Raw genomic sequence first — 22874 nt, 5'->3', positions numbered from 1 at the left:
CATAGACTTACATTCTCTCAAGCCAGCTGGGGATCCAAAACAACTTTCTGTCCTCTGGGAAGAAAGAAGAGCTGTTTTCTGTATTGTGAATGTTGTCACACATGTGTGGTGTTGATTAATTAAAAAGAGGTGAAGCTCTTTAGCAATCTGGGAAAGAGATCATCTCTTTCTCTGCCTGTGTCCAGTGAGGCTGAGCACGAGCAGAGTGCAGAATGCCAGTCAAAAGGCAATCCAAAATGCAGCCTTGGTGTTCCTCTGTGGAAATCCAGCACAGCTATAAGGCCAGGAAAAGCAGATTATGTGATCATGACTTCTGTGTTGGATATGCATTTAAACTCAGACTTAACTGCTTGCCAGTAGTCTGAGCTGTCACAGCTCGGGCAGCATTTACATTTTGATTTTGTTGAGTTTGATTCTGGGAGGAATTAAATATGCTACATGAAACAGCTCTCTGTGCAATTAATAAATGAGGAAAAGGCAAAACTAAAACACTGTTGTTTCCTTTGACAATTAAATAGGAACAAAGGACCTCTGTGATTTAAATCTATGAGCTTTTTGCTAAGATGCTCATTACTAATGAAAACCTTTTCCTCTGAAATCTCCCGAACCTTGTTTTTGAAGGGAGAAAAACAGGAAAAAGAACTTCATTAAATTGTCTTTTGAAATGGAAGCATTTCATTTATCTGTTTCTGTGCATCTCAGAAGTTGTTGTTTACAACAGGGTCTTTCTTCATACCACATAATCTGGTAATGAGTCTAGCATAACCTTCACTTTCTAAACAGATGTTTGTTGTTTGAAATTAAGGGCTTAGAAAACATGAAGGCATGTATGTTACTTTATCCAAATGAGTTTTCTGATCAGAAAAAGAGAAGCAGTAAATCTCTTTCTTTTTAATCATCTATGTGATAAAGGAGGGTAGAAATAGAATGTGAAAAAAAGGATTATTAAATAACTCCTAAGCAAAACCCAACCATAGAAACATTACAACAATTAAGTAGCTAGAAGATCACATACTTCATTACTCACAAGCTGGCAAGCCATAAGAAATGTGCAAGAGCCTTTTTATGACAGGAAATACATCCATTGAATTGCTCCATTACTCCATCTACACCAGTCATTGTATTCTCTTTCTCTATGGGTTTTGTATTGACTTTACCTTCTATTCAGTGCTGTAGACAAGGGGGTTCCATTGGAAACGGGTAAAAATGCCTTTCCATGACTGATAAATCGTGGGGTTTTTTTGTTCAGACAGACAAATGTAGCTGAAGTATGTAATAGCAAAACTGCAAAAAAAGCCACTCAGTGTGTAGGCTATCCATTTGATCCAATTATACAAGAAGTTTAAAAATCGAACTGTATGATGAAACACCACCATAGTTTTCCCTGTTTTCTCTAGTTTCTTCATTATACACAGTAATGTTTTGCTTTCCTCCATTCTTTTGAAGTCTTAATTTTTTTTTTTGTGTTACTGGTGGTACTTTGCTCCTGTGCAATGATTATAATTCCTCATATATGCAAGTGACTTATTTGCTAATTAATACAGCTGGCACCTTAGTCAGCTGGTGTTCCTGTTCTCCATCAGTCTTTTTTCAGTCTGTGCCTGGATGTGTCTTTGTCATGTGGCCAAAATATAGTGGCTTTCCATAATGTGATCTCATTCTTTGGTGGGAATATATGTGTGTGCCAGGTGATGAAGCCATGGCATCATTCTGCATGCTCTTGTGTCAGCTGTCTGGAACTGACTCCTATCACCCTCACATTGCTGTCCTGTTCCTAAGGTGTGCCTGTCCCAAATTTCCACTCTGTTTGGAATGTTCACATTTGTCCTAGGGTGATTTTATGCTCACATCCCCATTTGTCTGCCCAGAAATAAATTTTGCCCTTTTGTCTGTTTAGCCCCGAAATAAGCTTTGCATGGTTCCGAGAGCCAAGGGAGGGAGAGAAGAAGCGCAGTTTGTTATCAGAAGCTGCACTTGCTCCCCTGCATCCTTCTCCTGGACTGTGATGTCTGCAGCACAGACAGTGAGAGAGAGCTCTCCTTTGCTTTTAGTTAGTTTTAGCTGAGGCAGAGAAGTTCCCTGCACTGTGGTTTTTTTCTTGGAACTGTTTAAACCTGCTCTGCACCCATGTAAGAGACAGTTCAAAATTTCCCTAATTTGCCTCACGACCGTCATCAAGGACAGAGATTGAAGCCCCCTCCCAAGGGCTGAGACTGAGACCCTTAAAATTGTAACACAGGGACTCTGGGATGTCTGCCAAGTGTTACCTGCAGATGTGTTCGCTGGACCAAGACTGGTTTCCCATAGAAACCAGTCCTGAAACAATGGATCCTGCTCACTGCTGGGACTGGTTTGTCCTGTTTCAGAACTGGACTGTCTGTACTTGTTCTCAGTGGACTTATTCTCCACTGTCCTGTACCTGTTCCCCTCCCCTGGAGGACGATAACAGACCCCTGAGTTAACCAAAGACTTTCAGATTCTCCCTGATGTGACAGGGATCTATTGGCTGGACCATGAGGATTTCATCTCTCCATTGGTAGCTACATCCCCCTGCTCTTTCTCTCTCTCTCTATCCTTTATCTCCTTTCTAATCCTTCTATCACATTTGCTGTGGGCACTCAATAAAAGGTGCATTTTTTTTTTGATTAATGCTGAAATCCCCACTGTGTTGTTTTTGCACTCTGAGATCAGTTAATAAACCATCATGACTCCTGCTTGTACGAGCGGATGGTGACATTACAACCCAGCAGAGTACTGTCAGCTCACAGGCCTGGGCTGCATTTCCAGCACCAGAGGGACTGATAAGAGACTGAGTGAGCTGAGCTACAGCCCACAAAAGGACTTTCTGAGTTTGTCATCTCAGCAAGAGGTTTTACTGTTTAATGTTCATTTTTTATGCTGGTGAATGCTTTGCCTGTTAAATAAACAGTTTTTTCCATTTTTCTCCAAGGAAATCTTTTTCCCAAACCAGCTGGGAGAGGGACCACTTGAATTTGCTTTTTAGAGGAAACCCTTTTAGAGGTTTTCCCCCAAATTTGCCCTAAACCAGGACAACTATTCATATAAAGGATGAGAAACAGTGAGGCTATTGCTTGGAAATTGAGACACAATCAAATCAGAAGGCTGTATAGGGCTATTTATTAAAGCAACACGTTGCCTTTATAGTTTTACAGGATATTTACATTTGCTTAACAAACACATACACTGCCCATTGGTCATGAAAAAGAAACAAAACCCTCAATAGGTGAAAAGGAGCCACATCACTCTGTGAGCCAACTGAAGTCCGTGTCTTTTAACTTTCTCTCTTCACATTGTCATGGTGATAGCCTTGGTACCTTGAGAGAGATACAGGACATTCCTTATCTTCAGAAAGCCTTTGCTGGCTCACAAGAACAACACAAAAATGTCTTTCCTACAGAGGTGGGGCACCACTGCTCATAAAATTCTGATTGCTATAGAGATGTCAGTGAGCCTCATTAGCTTGACATAGGATTAGACCTGATTGTGTCATCTCCCTAAAATCCTGTTAATTCTTGTCTTTCTCCCCAGCTCCTTCAATTTCACTTGATGTCACATACTAGACTCAAGGTGTTCTGCTGCTTCTACCAGGTCCAACATACTATCACCGATTTTTCCTTTCTTGCTTTTCTTGTTCCCCTTAAGTGCTTGTGTCAGTTTGGAGACAAGTTTAGGAGAAAATCACTTTAAAATGAGTGTTTCCTCTTATATTGGTTTTGCACAGCCTACTTTTTGGTAGTGGAACGGCCACAGAGGTGACTTCTGTGAGAAGATGTTGAACACTTCTACCATGTCCAGCAGAGGCAACCACTGATGGCTCTGAAGGTGGACATGGTAGAAGTGTTCAACATTTTCTCAGTTAGAGAGGTTGCTGATGCCTCTGTGATAGCATATACACGAAGAAAATCAAAACAAAGTTTACAATTGATAGTTCCCTCTGGCCTTGGACCAAACCGGACTGAACAGTTCAGGGAAAAAAACCCAAAAACAAAGGCCACGGAAGGATTGCTGCCATAGTCTCCAAGGCCAAGGAAAGGGAGAAAACCCCAACTTCTTGCCTAAGCTAAGAAAATCCCAGACTAGCTAGGCAGCAAAGTAACCACCACTCTCACTGCATCACGGAGGCCTGGGGAGTGAGGCTTTGAAAAAGCCTGCATAAGAGCCCCAAAGCTCCCTTCTTCCCCCAGACCAACCTTAAAGCTACAGCAACCATGGAGCAGATGGTAAGGGAATAGAAAAGCACACCAGGACAGTGCTGGAGACCCCATGCCACATTTAAACATGTTCCACTCTTAGTGATGCAGTGTTTTGTTGAATCAGGACGTTTGCATTCAGCTTGGCTTTTGAGTGTATCTAGCCTTTGAAGTTTGAGAAGTGCAAGGAGAAATCTTCAGCAGCACAGACAGGCCCAATTAATTCTTTGTTATATTGGCCTCTTTGGTTCTTTAATGTACTTGAAGAACCTTAGATTAGAACTCTTAGATTCCCCTTTTTTACTTTCTTTGCCTTATTGTACCATTTGCCTTTTTGCTTCACATCACTCTATTCTTTCATTTACCACTTGCCTTCCCCAAAGTGGGAAAGCGTAATTCTACTTCGTACCTCAGAAAATTTGCTGTGCAGTCAAATTAATCTCGCTGAGTTGGCAGTTCAGACTGCCTGATCTGTGACACGCTTCTGGTACCACCAAGGATGCCACTCTTATGCCATGAGACAGGTCTAAGGGTGCTATCTCATCTCCCTTGGTCCTGATGGAACAAAAATATCTGTACTGGAGTAAATATTTGCTTAAGAGTGTTCCTGTGTTTTCTGTGGGACTAGTTGATTAATGCAGTTGCTTTGAAAAAAAAAGAAAAAAAAATTAAATTTAGAGAAGTTTGGAATGGAGGCTGTTAATCCCTCTCTCAATCTGTGAGCCCAGATGCAACATGTGAGGCACAGTCCCCAGATGTGGTGTGTCTGGAAACATTTATTAAAAGTGTGCATAGCTTTTATAATATTTTTACTATCAGGCTGGAATAGCATGAGTCTGGATAGCCAATAGTATAAATGTTCTAATGACTAACCAATAATACACATGGTTGATTCCCTAAAGAGCAACATCAGCTTTGTTTCTCTAAGGCAAGCACTTGTATAACAATTTCTTCTGCAAAGCTACCATGCTTCTGCTATTTGTTATGCACCTTGTTACATCTCTCCTGCCTTGACTGCATAGTCCTTTCTTTTCTTATTAGAAGCTCTTTGTTTCCTTTCCCTACACCCAGAGCTTTCCCAGAGCTTTGGTGACTTAGCACTGACTCAGAGGGATGTAAGTCCTTTTGATATCTGTGTATTGTTTTTCATACCTACTGCAGCTTGGCTCTGAATGCAGGGTTTTTGCTTGCCCTGCACTGCTAGGTCAGTGCAACCAGGCTCCCACTATCACAGGCACACATAAGTGTGCCAAGCTCAATGTTCACAGTTCTCAGTAGCTCACCCCTGCTGCATCTACTGGAAAGCTCTTCCAGAGCCATATTTTTTTTGCCATCGAGAATCTTTTCTTTCACAAGCTTTTTCTACATGTCTGCTAATTCTTGTGATATTTTTTAAATTGACCCATCATTTTGATATGAAATTGTGGAACAACTTTTTTCATCCCTTCTCTAAGTGATGGATTGTGGACTGGGTTTGTTTTGGGGAGCTTTTACATGGCAGAGTAGACATCCATTGTGTGTATCACATGTGATTCTTGGGGTGTCCTGTGCAGGGCCAGGAGCTGGACTTGATGATCCTGATGGGTCCCTTCCAACTCATCACATTCACTGTATTAGTTAACTGTGTACATTTAAGTATATTTCTTGATTCAAAAGTATAACTCTTGTTTAGTCAGTGGGCTGTGTGGTTTGCAATATATAGAAAGAAAATAATTGCCTGCTTTCTTGGGTAAAAATTTCTTTGTGTTATTTGACTGTGCTGTTGACCAACCTGTCTGCTCTTTTCAGCAGTTGCACATTTTTCTGAAGTGACTATAATGGACTGTGATCCTTGGGGGGAAAAATTGGACATATTGAGCATATATCCTAATGAAAACAGTATTAATATGTTGTTTAGTGGTTGTGGATGCTTTTGATGTTTTCAATATCTTGCAAGCCATGTAATGGCATTCAGTCACCTCCTTCATGCTGTTGCAAGATGGTGTCAAGTTTAGATTAGTAACACGTTGTGACATAACAGCAGGATTTACCTCAAGGGAACCTTCACAAAATGTTGTGTTTATAGACCATTCTGTCAAAATGGCTCAGATTGTCACTCCATCTGGTTTTGCTACCAGTCTTCTGGCTTGTGGATCCTGATGTTTCTTCCCATGACTAACACCAGCTGTGGCAAAGTGCATGGACTTCCTAGAGCACACAGGACGGCAAAGGGCAGCTGAAGGTTGGTTGCACTTTGGTGTTCCTGGTTGTGTTTAACTACTCTCAGATATGATAAGAGCCTTCTGCCAGGCTTCCTTGTGCTTCAGCGAGGAGGGAGCAAAGTGTTTCTGTTTTCCTTTATCTCATTAGCATAAAAAGCAAGGTAACACGTCACCAAAACTGTGAGGAAGGAACCAGGTGCAGGGGGTGTCTCTTCTGCACAGCTCTGCAGGAGTAAGAAGTGTCCCATCTCCTGGGAAAGGGGATGAAGGGACTGGATCCTCTGTTTGTGTTACCCCACTGCTGGCATTTCTCTGTCCTCCACCTGGGCCACGCAGGTAGCTGAGCCAGGATTCCATGGGTTTGCAAGGGAAGTTATTGCTGGCTCATCAGTAACTGGCTCTTCTCCAGGCCCCAGTGATTGCTGAGGTGGAGGAGGTCAAGCCTAGCTCAACATTACTTAATGTGTGTGTGCATGTCTTTACCATGTGGTGACTTCTGCAGCCTCAGCGTAGCTGCATCCAGATAAAGCAACTTCCATCATTTCGTGGAACCTGCAGGAGCCACAGCATGTTTTTCTAAGTATAGTTTAATTTTCAGGATTTTTTAGTTTTCTGACTCATAGTCCTCTTCTCCAGAAGCATAAAATGATTCATATATCCAAGCACTTAACACCTTTTCCATTTGTAAATGGCATTTCATGCAAGCTTAATGAGGATATTCCAAACCACTAAAACCATAATTTGCTTATGCTTCGTAATAAGGTTTGAATCCTGCAAAGATTTATGTTAATACTCTCAAGTTCATTGTAGATTTTTGCAAATGGTGATTTAGAATCAGAATGTCCTCTGGCTTAGTCTCACTGGGTTTTTGTGCCCCTTATGAGCTCTGACACAGCACCTGGGAAGAGAGAATGGGGAAGAAAAATTGAATTGGTGCTGTAAATCTGACAGAAAGAAAAAAATGAAGGAGAGGCTCTTTTATTGCTTTCACAGGGGTAAGATTTGAGTATTAAAGTACATTAGAAAAAGATGAAAACCATTTTTTTCATTTAATCTGCTTTAGAATTTCTAAAATTAAACTCTCAGTGTCTTATTATTTTCATATGAAGATATGAGGGAAAAATCCCTTTGCTGGGTAATTCAAAGCTCAGAAAGATTTATTTAGACTCAAAATGTATGTTTCTAGCTAGCACTGCAGTTTTAAAAAGCTATTGCATGGTTGCTCAAGCAATGCACATATTTTATGATTTTAACATGGAATAAAATAATTTATGATGTTAGGTTTTTAATGTCCTAATTCACACTTTTTCTGCCAGATCATCCAAGAACCACTCCAGATTATTCAATCATTATTTAATTATTTTAAAAAACCTAAATATTTTTCATTTGTCTAACACATAGAATTCTAAAAGCAGTAAAATTCTCTAATCTGAGTTGAAATTTAATAAATGCATTTAATTAATGCATTTTTGAGGAAAAGTTTATATTCTCAGAATCAGATTTATGAAACGGTCAAAAGGCATTTTTTCTGGTCTTAAGGTAGTGTTATCTGTTCATATTCAGATATTTTATAACTTTGTTTTATTCAATGTTATTTTCACTTTGTTGTTGTGAAAAGGATTTTTGGTTACAATTTTCCTCTCCTTTGCTGCATTAAATGGCAAAATTGTCTCCTCTATCTTCCCTCATTCTCCAATAACTTAAAAAAAAAAGGAAGAAAAGGCAATAAGCTTCTGCTTCAGGAGTGATTTATCACTCATTAAAATGTCAATGAAAGAGTCCAACTGAAGTAACGCTAAGAGTTGGGAAAGGACCATGAATTCCAGTGCCTGCAAAGCTCAATGCATGCCATGTGTAGAATCGAAAATGGCTTGGCTCCTTGCAATCAAAGCTGTTTTCCACGTGCAGGTGTTGCCACCAGGGAACTGGAAACAGCCCTGACACTTTTTCAGCAGGTGGGTCCCTGTGCTCCCTCCCTCACCATGCTGGTCTCTGCACAAATTCCATTAAAATGAACAGGAACGTTGCTGGGCTTTCCAGAAGGTGCAACATGAGCTAAAGCCTCCAGTTTGGTTTTGCTCCTTGAATGCTTTTCCAGTGATGTGGGCAGTGCAGAAGCCTCTCAGAGGCTATGATACAGGTGTATATAGAATAATAATGTGGTGGTGTGCACAGGGGTCCCAGGGCAAGGGAAGAGATGAGAATCTTAATGTTTCAGAAGGCTGATTTATTATTTTATGATATTTATTTTATTAAAAGAAAATTATATACTAAAACTACACTAAAAGAACAGAAGAAGAGATTTCATCAGAAAGCTAGCAAAGAAAAGGAATGGGAAGGAATGATAATAAAATCTTGTGACTGCTCACAGCCTTGACACAGGTGGCTGTCATTGGTCATCAAGTAAAAACAATTTCACATGCTGGGTAAACAATTCTCCAAATCATATTCCAAAGCAGCAAAACATGGAGGAGCTGAAGCTTCTCAGCTTCTCAGGAGAAAAGATCCTGCAAAAGGATTTTTCATAGAATATGTCTGTGACAGTATATACAAAATCACGAACGGGACAGGACTGCTGTGGAACACGTCTCAAGCTGGTTTATTTTCCAGCATCAGTCTCATTACATGGTTGGGACAGTGCGAAGATGCCAGCAGCTCACGTCCTCAGCAGCAGCTAAAGAACTCCATGTTACAACTCACTTTAAAAGTTTTTTAACCAATCACACAAAGCAAAAGCATACTGACAGTAGATTTATCCAACCACTATAAGTACACATACCTTTGGTTAAAACAATGCTTGCTTATTTTGAATACAATACCTGCTTGTAAGCCTTAAAATACAATTTTACCTCTAATTTTAATGATTCCCACAACCTACACCCAATATGGATGACAGTCATGAGATTTTCAGGCAGATATAAGTTTGGTCTGTTTTCATATCAGGGGTTAATTGTCCAATTACAGCTTCAGGTCGTTAAGTCACATTCCTCCAGTTTGCTCTCCCCAGTTTACTTTTGTTTATACTTTTCAAGCCTGAGGCTGTGATGATAACCTTGGTTCTCAGGCCTGGAAGGGTTGTTTAGTCTGACCAAACTATGATGAGAGCTTGCTGACTGTGACAGCTACAGCCGGTCTGTGGCTGCACACATAAATTGGCCATAACAGACACCAACTCGACCAGCCTAGCTCATTAAAGAACAGAAGTAAACAAGCCCCTGGGTATGATAATTAATGTTAATAAACTCAAACGGGGGACCTCAGCCAATCCCATTGAATCCTGAACGCAGACGTTTCATTGGCCAGTGAGCTGGGCGGTGCTAAGACTCCAACCAATCAGATGTTTAAGAGCAGGAAATTTGAAGCCTATAAAAGAACACCCAACAATAAACCTCAGCTGTTGCTTCATGGACTCACTGTGTTCTTATTGCATGCTGCTCTCCAAAACCGTGACAACTAACACTCTGTATGAAGTTCAGAGTTAGACACTAATGTAGTACAGCATCTGAAAAATATAAAAGCTAAAAACGTAAGGCTTCATTGTGCTTTGAGCCACCTGGCCTCTGCTGTGCTAACACAGGCCCTTCTGTGAAATGCCTGGAGGATGCCCTGTCTGGGGATTAGGTCCCAGCTCTAAATAAACAGATGAGTAAAGTCTAAATTTTTTCACACTCTGCCCCCTAAATGAAATGAAGAGTCCTGCTGCTATTTTTTTTTTTTACAGAAACTGCAATAAATAGGTATGGTTATCATGTTAGGAGCTGTAGGATTTTCTGCAAATTACCATTTAATTCCCTTTCATCGGCTAAGGAACCAATGAAACAAAGATATTCCAGGTGAAGGAAATATGACAGCAGAGGAGGTTAACTCTCAGCTCTGCCAGTGATGACTTAAACCTAGAAATAAAACAACACACTTTCAAGATAATATCAGTATAGGAGGTGATACAAAGGTTGGTCTTTATTAGAGGCCTCCAGAGGCAGATAGGGAAAGTTTCCACAAAATGCCCTCGCCCACATGGGGTGAATACAGTTTTGTAAGTTTAGCAAATCAGCATAATTGACAAAAATCACCAATTGGAGACATAAGTGCTGATGCAATTTTCCCCAGTTCAGCCTTCTCTGAATTCTCCCCCCTCCGATGGAAACTAAACTTTGTTCATGAAAATGTGTCTTGAAGAGCTGGTTTTCAGCCTTAGTTCCCAGAAAGAACCAAGATAGAATATGGAGCCTTGTACCCCCTGGGGCTTGGAGCTCTGAAATATGTTTTGTCTTTCTGCCTAGGGAAAAGGTGGGGAAAAGTAGTGGGAAAACTAGCCACAGATACAATGATAGATTACAGAGCTAGAAATACATGTGTAAAGAATACAGAGAATATATAAAAGGAAAAGACAAAAAGTATGTGGCATCACCTCCACCAACAGCTCATGCTGCAATGCTTGCAGTAGTGGCTGGATGGCAAAAGGCTGTCAAGGAAATGGTTTTATGTAGAGAAATATAAGAAGGACCGGCCTTTGTTATGCAAAACTCTGCAACTGAAGTTGATTAGAACAGATAGAGAGCTGTGAAACAATGAAGACAAGATAGCTTCCTTGTTGAAACAGCAAGATAATGAAGGGCATCTCTGAAAATGCCTTGAAGCATGGCAGAGTTCTCTGTTGGTTTCCATGTCTAGCGTTAACTTCTCTTGTATAGTGCATTGACCTGTAAATATTGAGGAATTGCTACTTTTTATTACAGCAATTGCAGTTCTTCCTTTTTAAAAAATCAGTTAATCTGTGTGTCATTTGCATCCTGCCTTGGTGAAAGTGTTAAAAGCTCCATCTCCTGACCCTTTCCCTCAGTGTCTGCACAGTTGTCTCGCTGACCACTGCCTCACTGTGTCTTTGTGCAGAATGTTCCCTGTCACGCCAAAATCATGTCATCTGTGGCTGTTTTGGGGATTTGTTACAGGCATTAGGCAGGCAGCAGATATGCCAAAAGGTGCTGAACTATCATTCTTTCTGGCAACTGTGACTCTACAGGTTTGGTTTCAGGCTGGGCAGAAATACTGTGAAAAACGCCAATCACTTTAAAAAAAAAATAAATTAAATGTTTAATAGTAATAAAATGGTTATAAAAATATCAATATAATTAGAGTAATAATAATTTGGACAATTTGGATTAGGACAATATGAGACAATAGAAACAAAGAGTTAGAGATGTCCAGGTACCTTTTTCTGGGCAGCATAAGCCTGAAAAAGGACACATGTTAACAGAGGATTAACCCTTAAAAACAATAATCTGTTGCATATTCATACACCTCATACATGATGCACAAATTCCATTTGAAAAAAGGATTCTGTCTGGTCAGTGTCAATTTCTTCCTTGTAGTCCTAACCGGGGTCTTCAGGGCTGAGCGAGGCAGGAAGTTTGTTTCTCCTGATAATGGAGCAATAAATTCTCTTTCTCTGAAAGATTTAGGTGTCCTGTGGCTGCTATCTCAGTGCGAGTCCTTTGTTTAAAAAAAAGTATCTTACATAGCATAGTTTCTATTTCAACTTTATGTTATAACCTAAAACTATATTCAACACATTGCTTAAAAAATTAATACAGCATAACTTTCTAACATAACACATATAATATTCATTTTAATATTTTCAAAAAGCCAATCATAAAATATGCGTTTTTCACAAATACCATCTAAGATACACTCCTGGGTAAAGCAATGCAGGTTTGACTGTCCATAAGTCAGAGATTCCAGGATCTAGCTGGTAAGATGTCCAGAAGTCAGAATAGTGACTTAGGCACCTGCATTGAGCTCATGGAGTTTGTAGAAGCTACTATAATTAAAATCAGTGTTAGAAAGGATATGTTAAGAATTACTAGAAATACCATTACCCTGTGATTCTCCTAGATGTCTATACTCAGCAACCCAACTGCCAAAAGTGATCCATAACTGGGGTTTAATAACTTTTTGGAAGCTCACTTTGTCATCCTGACTTCTCTTGTGCTTTGATTCTTAGAGAGGTGAAAGTTGAGCAGTGCTGCTGCTGCAGTTGTAATTAGTCCAAGTAACCAAGGGGTTTGCCAACCAAATTGGATAAATAGTCCAACACTGCCTCCCTCTGAATCACACTGAGTCTGAGTCCAAATAGTAATTTTTTCCAAACAAGAATATCTGGATCAGAGTATGAAAGATCATTGATTTTTCTGTTTTATTTTATCTCAGAGAGTGAGTTTTAAAAAAACAGTTAGCTTTGTTGCAGTTTGACACTGGCACAATGCTTCTTTTCAAATGCCTTGAAGAGTGAGAAATTAAAGGGCATTTATTAATATTAGCAGTAGTTTTTCAAAGTGTATTGCATGCATTGTTACTAATATTATTCTAGAGGTACAGTGTCAACAAATCATAAATACAGAGAGTTGGCAATAAATTAATTGGGGAATTCATAAAGAACTAGAATTAGGAAAGATGATGAGATGAAAGAGATGAGCTGAGCGAAGTCTGAGAATGGCACATCTTTCTTGCAGTAACATGGTAATGAATATTGTGAAGACAGTGGGAATATTGATCCTCACATGTTTCTAACAACGTGCCATACTTGGTCAAATTGTTGTAAAATTGCTAACATCAGCAATTTCAGGCTGAAAATACCTTTATGCCAGTATAAATGCATCTCTGCTGCAGAGCACTGTCCCTTCTACAATGAGAGTTCCCAAATTGATACAGTATTATAAAGTGAGCTGGGCTCCCAGAGAACTTCATGGGCTCTAGACTGACATTACTCTCAGAAATGAGACTTGGTACTATGGTAAATAGTGCCAAAAAACCTTCTTTCCTGACTGTTTGACAGTCAAGAAAAACAAATCTAATACCATGCTCTCAGGAAACAGCAAAAGAGGTTGAGAACAAAATGCAGTGAGGAGTGGCCAGGGCTTCAAGGCATGAAGGAATCTGTAGGCACAACAGCCAAGAGGGACCAGGTTTCTGCAGGGGAAGAGTTGGCTGGCAGGAATGATTCTAAATGTCTGTAAAATCACATGCAGTGCAGAAGGAAGGGGTAGCTGGTATGTGATGAGCTGAGGGCTGGGATCCCCAGAGAAAACTATTGGGTATTTAATTAAGAATAGTCACAGAGGGGACAGTTTGTCAGACACGTAGTGGTTTTAAACTGACAGAAGGAAGTTTGAATTAGATGCTAAGGAAAAATTCTTTACTGAGAAGATGGCAAAGTAGTAGAATAAGTTGTCCAGAGAAGTCCTATCCCTGGAGGTGTTCAAGGCCAGCTTGGATGGGCTTGGAGCTATCTGGTCTGCTAAAAGACATCCCTACCAATGGCAGGGAGGTTGGAACTAGATGGTGTTTGAGGTCCCTTCCAACATAAATCATTCTGTGACTATATGACTCTTTTCCATTAAGTCAGGAAATTCTTTGCCACTTGAGGCTGTGGGTCCTAAAATTTACCTGAGCTTAGGTCAAGACTGGACAGGTTTGCAGAAAAGAAATCCATCAAGTGATACAGTAAAAAATTAACCAATCTGTCTGGGCCAGAAATGTTAAGCTGGGAATGAGATTTATATTCTTTCCAGTGGGATGTTGCTAAAAACAGGAGAAAAGCTGCTTCTTTAAATAGCTGATTTTTATCTTGACAGTGTCTCTTGACATTTCTACAGCTTTAAAATTACTTTTCCCCTCTCAGTCTTTACTTTCCCATGTATTATTTTTCTGTGGCAGTCCTCTCCTCTTTATTGGCTTTGTTTCTGTGAAGGACTTTGCAGGCACACAGTTTGTGGAAATTGGGAGTGAGGCTGCAGCTGAGCCTCATCCCTGATGGGCTACAGGTGTGCAGGACGGGTGAACAGTATTGGAGGTAACGAGCCATGGAGTGCCAAGGTGCACTGACCAACCACCAAAGGGTACAGGGGGCACACAGGTGTCATGCTCTGTAAGATGAAGGGTATAAAAGATTGTACTGAAGAGCAATAAGGAGCTGATGCTTGAAGCCTTCTTCAGGGTAAGTTATACCTCCCCTGTCAGGACTTTGCATAATGTTTTCCTTCAAACTGTTCAATTTCAAAATGTTCCCTTTTTTAAAAAACTTCCTAGTTGCTCTGTATTTCTGCTGTGTAGTTTCCAAGTCTTCTTTTGCTTTAGTCTTCTTCTACAAGAAGCGTCGCTTTTTCTCTTGGGCACTTTCCCTTGAACAGCTTTAAACCCCACTATATTCCTCTGTATCTCTGTAAAGAAATCTACAATATCAATGTGTGAAAGAGGGACAAAGCAAGCAGGCTTTAATAAAAAGGCATATTTGCTTTTAGGATATTTATTTTCAAAAATTCTATAACAGGGCAAAGAGAAGCCTTAACATGTTAGAAAAAAATACATGCTTATTTTTCTTCATACATATGAGAAATGGAGTTGTAAAGAATTCTCAAAACCTGACTGAAAGCTCACAAAGCTTTTGTATATTTTGTACATTTTTTTGTACAGTTCTATGCAAACTCTGAGATAAGGTGTGCTGACTTAGAAAGGCCATAGAATAGAGATGGCATTGTTGAGAGAGAGATTGAACTTGAAACAAGTTTCAAATGATGGCCTTGCAAAAAGACCACATATTTTGGAGAATTAAAACTGTGCAAGTTGCATTGTAGCAAGACCACGTGGGGTAAGTAATAGGTGATTGGTGTTAGAAGTATTAGTAGCATTGTGTGGCAAAGGCTAATAGGCTGAAAATTATTTATAAGGTATTGTAACCAGGAAATAGTTTGGGTTCTGATAGAACAGCAATGAATTTTACATCTCTTATGTCTCACCCTTCAATGAGACTGATACTGGAATAAAATATTTTTAAATGCCACTCCATTGCCCTGTCTCTGTAAAGCTGGGATTTTCCAACTCATATATTCTAGTTGTAGGTTTTCCACAAAAAGAATAAACGTTTCTTTTTGTGCTGTGTGCCCAGAAAAGCTGCTACATGACCACTGTCCTGCCAGGATTTGATGCTGAGGAGATGCAGCCAAGGGGAGGCGATGAGCTCCTGGTTTCACTGGGGCCATTGTGAGGGGCTTCAAGGGCAGGTCTGTGAGTCAGAGTGTGTTTGCATTCTGACTCACCATTAGCTGTGGTATGGAGTTATGTGTATTCTGTTGTGTACATTTGAAAGAGTACATCTCCTCGAGTCCTCTCAATCAGTATAGTTGTGCTTAGGCTCAGAGGCCTTTTCTAACAGTGAACCTCAGTCCTTGTTGAGTTTCAGGTGGAGGCAGATGCAGAGGGGCTTTCTACAGCTGTGTCTTGCCAATGAAGAGTGCAACCCATTTCTCAGCACAAATGGGGTATGGAATCTGGCTGAACACTTCTGGAGTAAATGGGATGCCTTTGCCTTTGAAAATAGTGAAGGCAAACTATTTAAACTGTTACACAACGGGCTTTATTAATACAGGAATTTTAATTTAGCATGGAAACGTAATATGTGCTGTGTGTTACATGCTTCTGGGTTGGAGGTTGAGTTTTCCTCAGGGTGCAGCTGGTTGGAAGCACAAGGAGCTGTTTCTGTGGTTTCTGGGGTTTGGCAGATCAGCCAGGCAGAGTGTGCCAGGGGTGTGGGAGCTGGGCAGCAGTGGGCCATGAACAGAGCAGGGCAGGACTGGAGGGCAGTGGTCAGTGAAGTGACTGGTTCTGCTGCTGGGAATCCAGCTGGGAGAGGGATTATTTCTGCATAAAGGAGTTCCCTGCAACTCTGATGCAGTGCTTACAGAGCTTCACCCACCAAGTGAATGTAGCAAAAGCAGTAGCGAATCACTTGTTTGTAAAAGGGGTACCATAGTTTTTAATTGTGATATTATTAGAGAATCTTCTGGAATGAAGAGAGTCAAGGTTTAAAGCATCTTCTGAATCAAACTATTGTCTCCTATGACATTTTCCCTCAAGACAGTGATATTGTTGCCTTGATTTTCTTCCAAGAGCATCTCTGAAAGGAAAAGACTTCTTTTTTCTTAGATGCCAGTTATTCTAAGTGTATTTCTCAGTTACTCATGGTGGTTAATGCAAAGCACTTGATCTCCTGGGCATTTTGAGCTACTGGTTTTACAGCCAGGTGTTTGCTGTCATGAGTTAGGCTTCTGTTAATTAGGGCTTCATATATTCTGCAAAACATTACCAGATTTGTTCTCCCTGCACACTCTTCATTCATTGCTACAGAACAGCAGAAAACAATTTAGCTCTCTGGCAGTGTATTTATTACAACACCATATGTTCTGTGTTTACTTATGCTGCACAATTAAGTGATTGTACTGCAAATCATGGCCAAGTTCCTGAATAGCTGGGGCCTAAAAACAAGCTCTAAAATTCATATTTAGATTCCCAAATAGAAGATCTTATTTTCAAGTATTGAGTCCATCCTGATTCTTGCTCAGTTTTTTGAAGTGAGCAGACGATCAGCATTTTGAAAAACAGGCCTGCTATGTTTTCCCATGCTTCTGTGGGGAATCTAAACTATGGTTTAGACTTCTCTTAATATTTGTGGTATTGCAGTGCCTGTTGTATTCTCTACATTGCAGTAATTCCTAGTGAGGCTTGTTCGTGCTGACAAACTATCCATTTGGATTGCTTAAAATATTCAGTAGAAAGGTTGCCAGCAAGGTTGCAATTTGGAGTCTTTGCTGGAAGATGAAGAGAGGCACAAAGTAAGAATATTTCTGTCAAGTCACTGGGCTTTTTCCATGAAAGGGTAGGCTTTAAATAGCATCTTTCATATAACATGCTTAACTGCCTGTAGCTGGCAACTAACCTGAGTGAAGCAGGGTTCATCAAAAAGTCTGATTTTGCTCTCAGTAGTATTGGAAGCTCTTCAGTGTCTCTTAGTGAGGTTCTTTTTTTTGAGGTTTTCCAAGGTTTTTCTCCAACGTGTGAGTACAATAAAGCTTTCTTTCCTTTCTCTATATTAAAATTTCAAGGAAATTCGGATTCATTATTTCAGGAGCTGAGTTAAATTCTTTCCTCTGGATCATTTTAAATGAAATTGTGTAAGCCTCAGATATGTGTGCTGGCTGAAGCAGCAAATGTGTGAAAGGGTGGTGTTGCTTTGCTTTATGCTGCTCATCCTTGAGAAGAGGGATGTTATCCTTAATCTGTGGGCTCAGAAGCACAGCAGGAGGACTTTTTGACCTAGAATAAAACAATGACAATATTCTGTGAAAGTATATCATGCACATGGATGCTTCTGAAATATATTGCTGGGGATAACTTGGTCTTTCTTTTCAAAAGAAAATCATACCAATAAGTCACCATGATATTTGCTGAAAAATCCCTTTGCCAGGATTTTTCTCCTGAGAAGCTGAGATGCCTCAGAAAAGAAATGAAAACAGTGATCATCTCATTGCTTTGGAATGGGGTCTGGAGGTTGTTTACCAACAGGTGCATTTTGGATTCCTTCTGTATGGGTTGTTTTTAATTAATGACCAATCATCATCAGCTGTGTTAGACTCTGAGGAGTCAGTCGTGAGCTCTCATTATCATTCTTTTCTAGCTTTCTGATGTATCCTTTCTCTTTCTTTACATAGTTTTAGTATATAATTTCTTTTAATATATCATAAAATAATAAGTCAGCCTTCTGAGAACATGGAGTCAAATTCTCATCTCTCACCTTGTCTTGAGGACCTTACAACACCACACCAAAGCCTTTCAGAAAAAAAGAGATCCTACGTGGTGAGGGGAAAAGGAAGGAATTGTTCCTCATAATGTAAGTAAAAGTAGATAAATTTAGATGGTCCTAAAACAGGAGGATTTAATGTATGATAAATCAGCAGAGTGATCTGACACAATTGCAAAGGTGACTTTGAAAGAATTTCTCATTTTCTTTTCAGATGTCTTTCATTTTTCATATTCACATGCCTTGATGGATCATGCCTTTTGTTGGATCAAGATTTGAGGCCTTTTCAGTAATTAAAATGCAGTTTTTGTCACATAGAGGCTGCTCTGGAGAAAATAATTTTGCTTTGTAACATGATTTGTCTGAGTCTGACTGCATGTCTGCGTTCCCCTTGCAGAGGCACAGCGATAGCTGGAATTGTTTTTGGCATAGTATTTATGATGGGAGTGCTTGCTGGGATTGCCATCTGTATCTGCATGTGCGTGAAAAGCACCCGTGAGACTCGAGTCGGGGTCATCCGAGCAACGCACATCAACACCATCAACACGTACCCAGGTAAGGAACCAAAGGTTCAGCCCTGCCAGAGTGCCTGTGGTCGTGGCAGGAGTGTTATCCTTGGAGAGTTACAGCTCCACACTCATGATCTGGTTATTAAAATTGTTAGAAATGCCTCTGCCCAAATTAAGATGCAAACGAGACCATGTGCCAGTGACAATAGTATGGGTTTGGTCTGACATGAGAGAGAGAGAAAGAAATAGAAAATATGTGGGGGGCAGAAAGGTAGGTGACAGAGACAGAATAAGGAAAATATCACCACTCCATGGATCCCAGCGAGTTCCATCGATCCTCTCCAGCTGGGCTTCTTGGAGGTGATGGTTCCCCCAAAAAAGTATAGAATCCAATGGGATGATATGGCTCAGTCCAGGTAGGAAAACCCAGGCACCTCCCTGGGGCAGGGGGACTTTGCCATTGTCCCTTACAACAGACTCTGGGTTCATTGCATCACGTGCAGTCCTGTGGTGCAAGGCTTCAGGAATGACTCTGGGGGGCACTTTGGTGGGGAGGGGGTCTTTGATGGATTATGGCACTCCCTCAGCTGCCTCTCCATGAATGTCCCATAGATGTCATCTGTGGGGTTGGGGCTTCACAGCTGGGCTGGTTTGTGTAAGGGAGGATCGGTGTTCACTGCCTCTGACCAGAGGTTACACACAAAAACTCCTGCCCCTCCTCATTTTTGGGGAGAGGAAACCTGGCTGCTGTGGGCTGTGGTCTCCCCAACACCAAACACAGCCAGGGAAGAATCTGTGCTGGGTTTGGCTTTCTTGTGGATACATTCCCTCAGCCTTCTTTGTTTTTCCCTGAACAATAGCATCTTATCTAGGTGGTTTAACTTACAGTCCAAAATCCCTGTCAGGGATCTTCAGGGAAGCTTCTTTGGTTGTAGCTTCTTTATGCAGTTTTTGTTATAATGTGCAAAACTCTTTTATATCAGTGTTTGAGGCATGAACTATTTCAGTCTCTGGCACAAAGTAAATGGGGAATGTAACTACAGCAGGAGGCTCTTCTCAGTCTGGAGGGGAATAGCACAGCTCCTGCAGAGAAAGGCAGGGCAGCTCAGCATGCAGTGTCTGGCAGCACAGCTCTGTCTGGGAGAGCTTGTTCAGCTGCTGGGTGGGCTAAGGAGATCTGGCCAGGGGACACACTTCACAGGTGGGTGGCTCATGGAGCCTGCAGGAGTGTGTCAAGTCCTTGCTCAGGGCAGTGCTGCATTTTACAGGACAAATAAGCCTCCATCTCCCTGTGCTGGAGGCTCTCTGGCTATAGATCACTTGTTCTTCTGTAATGTTCTGGTTTTTGTATTTGTTCTTCATGTGCAGCTGGCTCCTTTGCATTGTCCAATATAGTGGAGGCCAGGCATATCACAGAAGGGGGAAAACCTGCACAATAAGGTCTGTGGACCATAGTGCAAAGGCTTTGAGTAGTGATGTGGAGTCTGATGCCACCTGAGCTGCCTGGTTTTTGCCCAGAGCTCACAAGCACTGCTGGGTGCTGCAGGATCTCAGCTGGTTTCTACAAAAGCCCGTGGGCATCTCTGCAGGGTGTTCTGTACTGCATGTCCCAGCAGGAGGGACTGCTGGCTAGGAATGCAGTGCTCAATCTCTGCACTCATCTGGCATCGTGCCTGAACTGCAATTTGGAGTACAAATTTAGACAATGGTTATAAAATCACAGAATGCACTGGGTTAGGGTGGACCTTAAGAGATCACCTAGTTCTACCCCCTTCCCCCAGCCCCAGGTGGGGACATGGTGCTGAGGTACCTGTTTGTGCCTTAGTCAAAGTTAGCGGAGTGTTGGACCTGCTCAGTGCAAGCTTCTCTGTGAGTTAGAATTGTTGTGATGTCATTTTTTGAGGTGCAGGCAGCAGCAGGAAGGCACAGGGTCTAAGCCAGAGGTGTCACAGGGTCTGCAGCATCCCAGGGGACAGTAGGGACCCCTCCTGCCTCTGGGGCAGTGCAGCTGTGTCCAGAGTGAGTGTGAGCTGGTACATATGGCTGTGAATGAGCCAGCTTGGTGTAGAGTCACTCACTGCACCACACTTGTCAACTTGCACCACTCTGGGAGCACCAAAGGAGGTGGCACCAAGCCAGCTGGGGTCTGCAAGGCACATTTGCCTCAATTCCACATCTACCATATGGAAATGGCCACATTGTTGAAGAGAAAAGCAGGCCCTGGATGCAGCATAATGGTGTTTATGCAATTCAGTGACATTGTTAATTACCAATTCAGGAGCAATTACTTTGGGAATTCATTGTGATAAAACACAGAGGTGTTCCATGCATGAAGTCTTGTCATCCCACTCCTAGAGATCCCTACTTTTATATTCCCTCCTGTTGCAGAGTTTGCAGAGAACCTCAGGTGCATTATATATACTTATCAACAAGCTATGCAATACTTTTTATGTATTCCTTTATTATACCAGCTCTAATGTCTGTTTTCTCCCTCACAGTATTAGTTTCCAGTTAGATTGAAAGCATCTGTGATCATCCTTATAATTTCAACATTGTTTTGTGTACAGTGATGAGTATGAAAGGAAATGGCAATATTCTCAACCATGAAGAGCTACTTCAAAAATAAATAGTTGCTGCAAGCTGTAAAAAGCAGAACAAAATGAAAACTCCAGGGCTGTAAGCTTTTCCTCCCCAAGTCTGTTTCTGCAATGACACACCCTTATCTCTCAATCTCTAGGCAGTTTGACTCCACCTCAAGGCCTCTAGTTCAAGCATCAGTTTGAGCAGCTCTTCCTCTCAGCAAGAGGAGGATGGGGAAGCTTGGAAGTGTTTTCTGTGTTCCCTGCTGTCTTGAACACTTCTGGAATAATGACTGGCCTGGTTTGGCTGCATGGCTTGTGGCCAACACTGCCCCTGCCATTACCTGCTTTGGACAGGAACAGCGAGTGTGAGGATGCTCTTGCTTCTGCCTCAGCCACAGCAGCAGTGCAGTGTTCAAGAGAGCAGAGCATGCTTTTCATGGCGCAGTGGGATTTGAGTCTCTTCCCCCATGACAAACATCCTTGGTTTCTGTTTCCACTCTTTGCTAGTACTGTTTTGTTGCCAGTCTGCCTGAGACATCTATGGAGGGGACAGGAGAGCATCTGTGGTGACATAAATGGACATATGAGGAGACTCTGGACCTTAAAATTTGTAGAGAATACTCTATTTGGATGCTGATAAAGAGCCTTTAGTTCTTACCTGCTATCATTCTGCAGCATTCACTGTCTTTTTTGTCAGTGAATTAATCCTTTTTCTTTAATGTTATTAGAAGTAACTGAGAAAAAGTTTTCAGCTACTTCTGATTATTTTTGTTGCCTCCTAAATGCCTAATCCAGTTTATGAATGCTGGGCTCTCCTGAGATGTCCCCATTGGTGTGAGCAAGGTGAAAGCTTTGTTCTTCCTCAGCCCAAGCCATGCTAAGATGTCTTGCCCTGGGAGTGTGATGCTGATGTGTTTGCCATGGTGTGGCACCTGGAGATCCAGAGGGTGTTTGAGGTGTCTGTGGAGATCAAGAACCCTGACTGCCATCATTTTGACATTACATAAATCCCTGTTGCTGCTGAAGGAGGTGGAAGGGAATGGATCTGATAAATTCAGCCTTTCTCCCCCAAAAATGTTTAGCTCTACCACATTCTCCTGGTATCATGTGCCATACAGGCACTCAGACACTGTTACAGGCACAGCCTGTTGGTAGGCACACAGCTAAGGAGGGAAGTAAAGGGCAATAAACAATGACTCACATTGATATAAATTGACTGTATAATGGCAGTCTGGGGAAAAAAATGAATGAATTGCCAGGTTTTATATCAGTTGCATGCAAGTCTGGATATCAGCAAGAAAATACTTGAAGGCTGCATCTGAAAAACAGTTTTTTAACTCTGTGTTCTTTTTTCTCCCATTTCAGTGGCTCCACCACCATACAGTTATGAACATGAGATGGAGCACTCAGCTGACCTACCTCCACGTTATACTGCAGCCCCACAGACTGTGATACAGTATCCCCCACCCCCTCCATACCCTGGGTATTCAGGGAAATGATTAACATGGCTTCACATGGATATTGACTGCCTCTTGAAACAGCCAGCACTGCTGGGACAATGCTGTTGGCTCAGGGACAAATAGGATTGGGTTCTGCATCAACACATGTTGCAATAAACTGGAAAGGTTGCCAATGCTCAGGATGAATGAAAATACTGTCCACTGTGGACCTGCATGTTTCATGATTAAACAACATGTGACCAAAGAAACAGTTCCTAAAAGTTAGTGTCAGATGAGAGTGCT

General features: G+C 41.4%; 1 protein-coding gene across 1 annotated transcript in view; it reads left to right on the top strand.

Moving 5' to 3' along the window:
* CYYR1 (cysteine and tyrosine rich 1) overlaps positions 1 to 22631 on the top strand; it is a 28375-nt gene extending 5744 nt beyond the window's left edge. Inside the window, exons 3-4 of the mRNA XM_058018712.1 lie at positions 18439 to 18596; positions 22498 to 22631. Of these exons, the coding sequence (XP_057874695.1) occupies positions 18439 to 18596; positions 22498 to 22631 (292 nt within the window). The remainder of the gene's footprint in view (positions 1 to 18438; positions 18597 to 22497) is intronic.
* Positions 22632 to 22874: the final 243 nt, after the last annotated feature.

Source organism: Melospiza georgiana, chromosome 2, assembly GCF_028018845.1.
Source record: "Melospiza georgiana isolate bMelGeo1 chromosome 2, bMelGeo1.pri, whole genome shotgun sequence".
NCBI classification, from domain to species: domain Eukaryota; kingdom Metazoa; phylum Chordata; class Aves; order Passeriformes; family Passerellidae; genus Melospiza; species Melospiza georgiana.
Note: the sequence above shows the minus strand (reverse complement) of the source record. Positions and strands in the feature narration are given on the sequence as shown.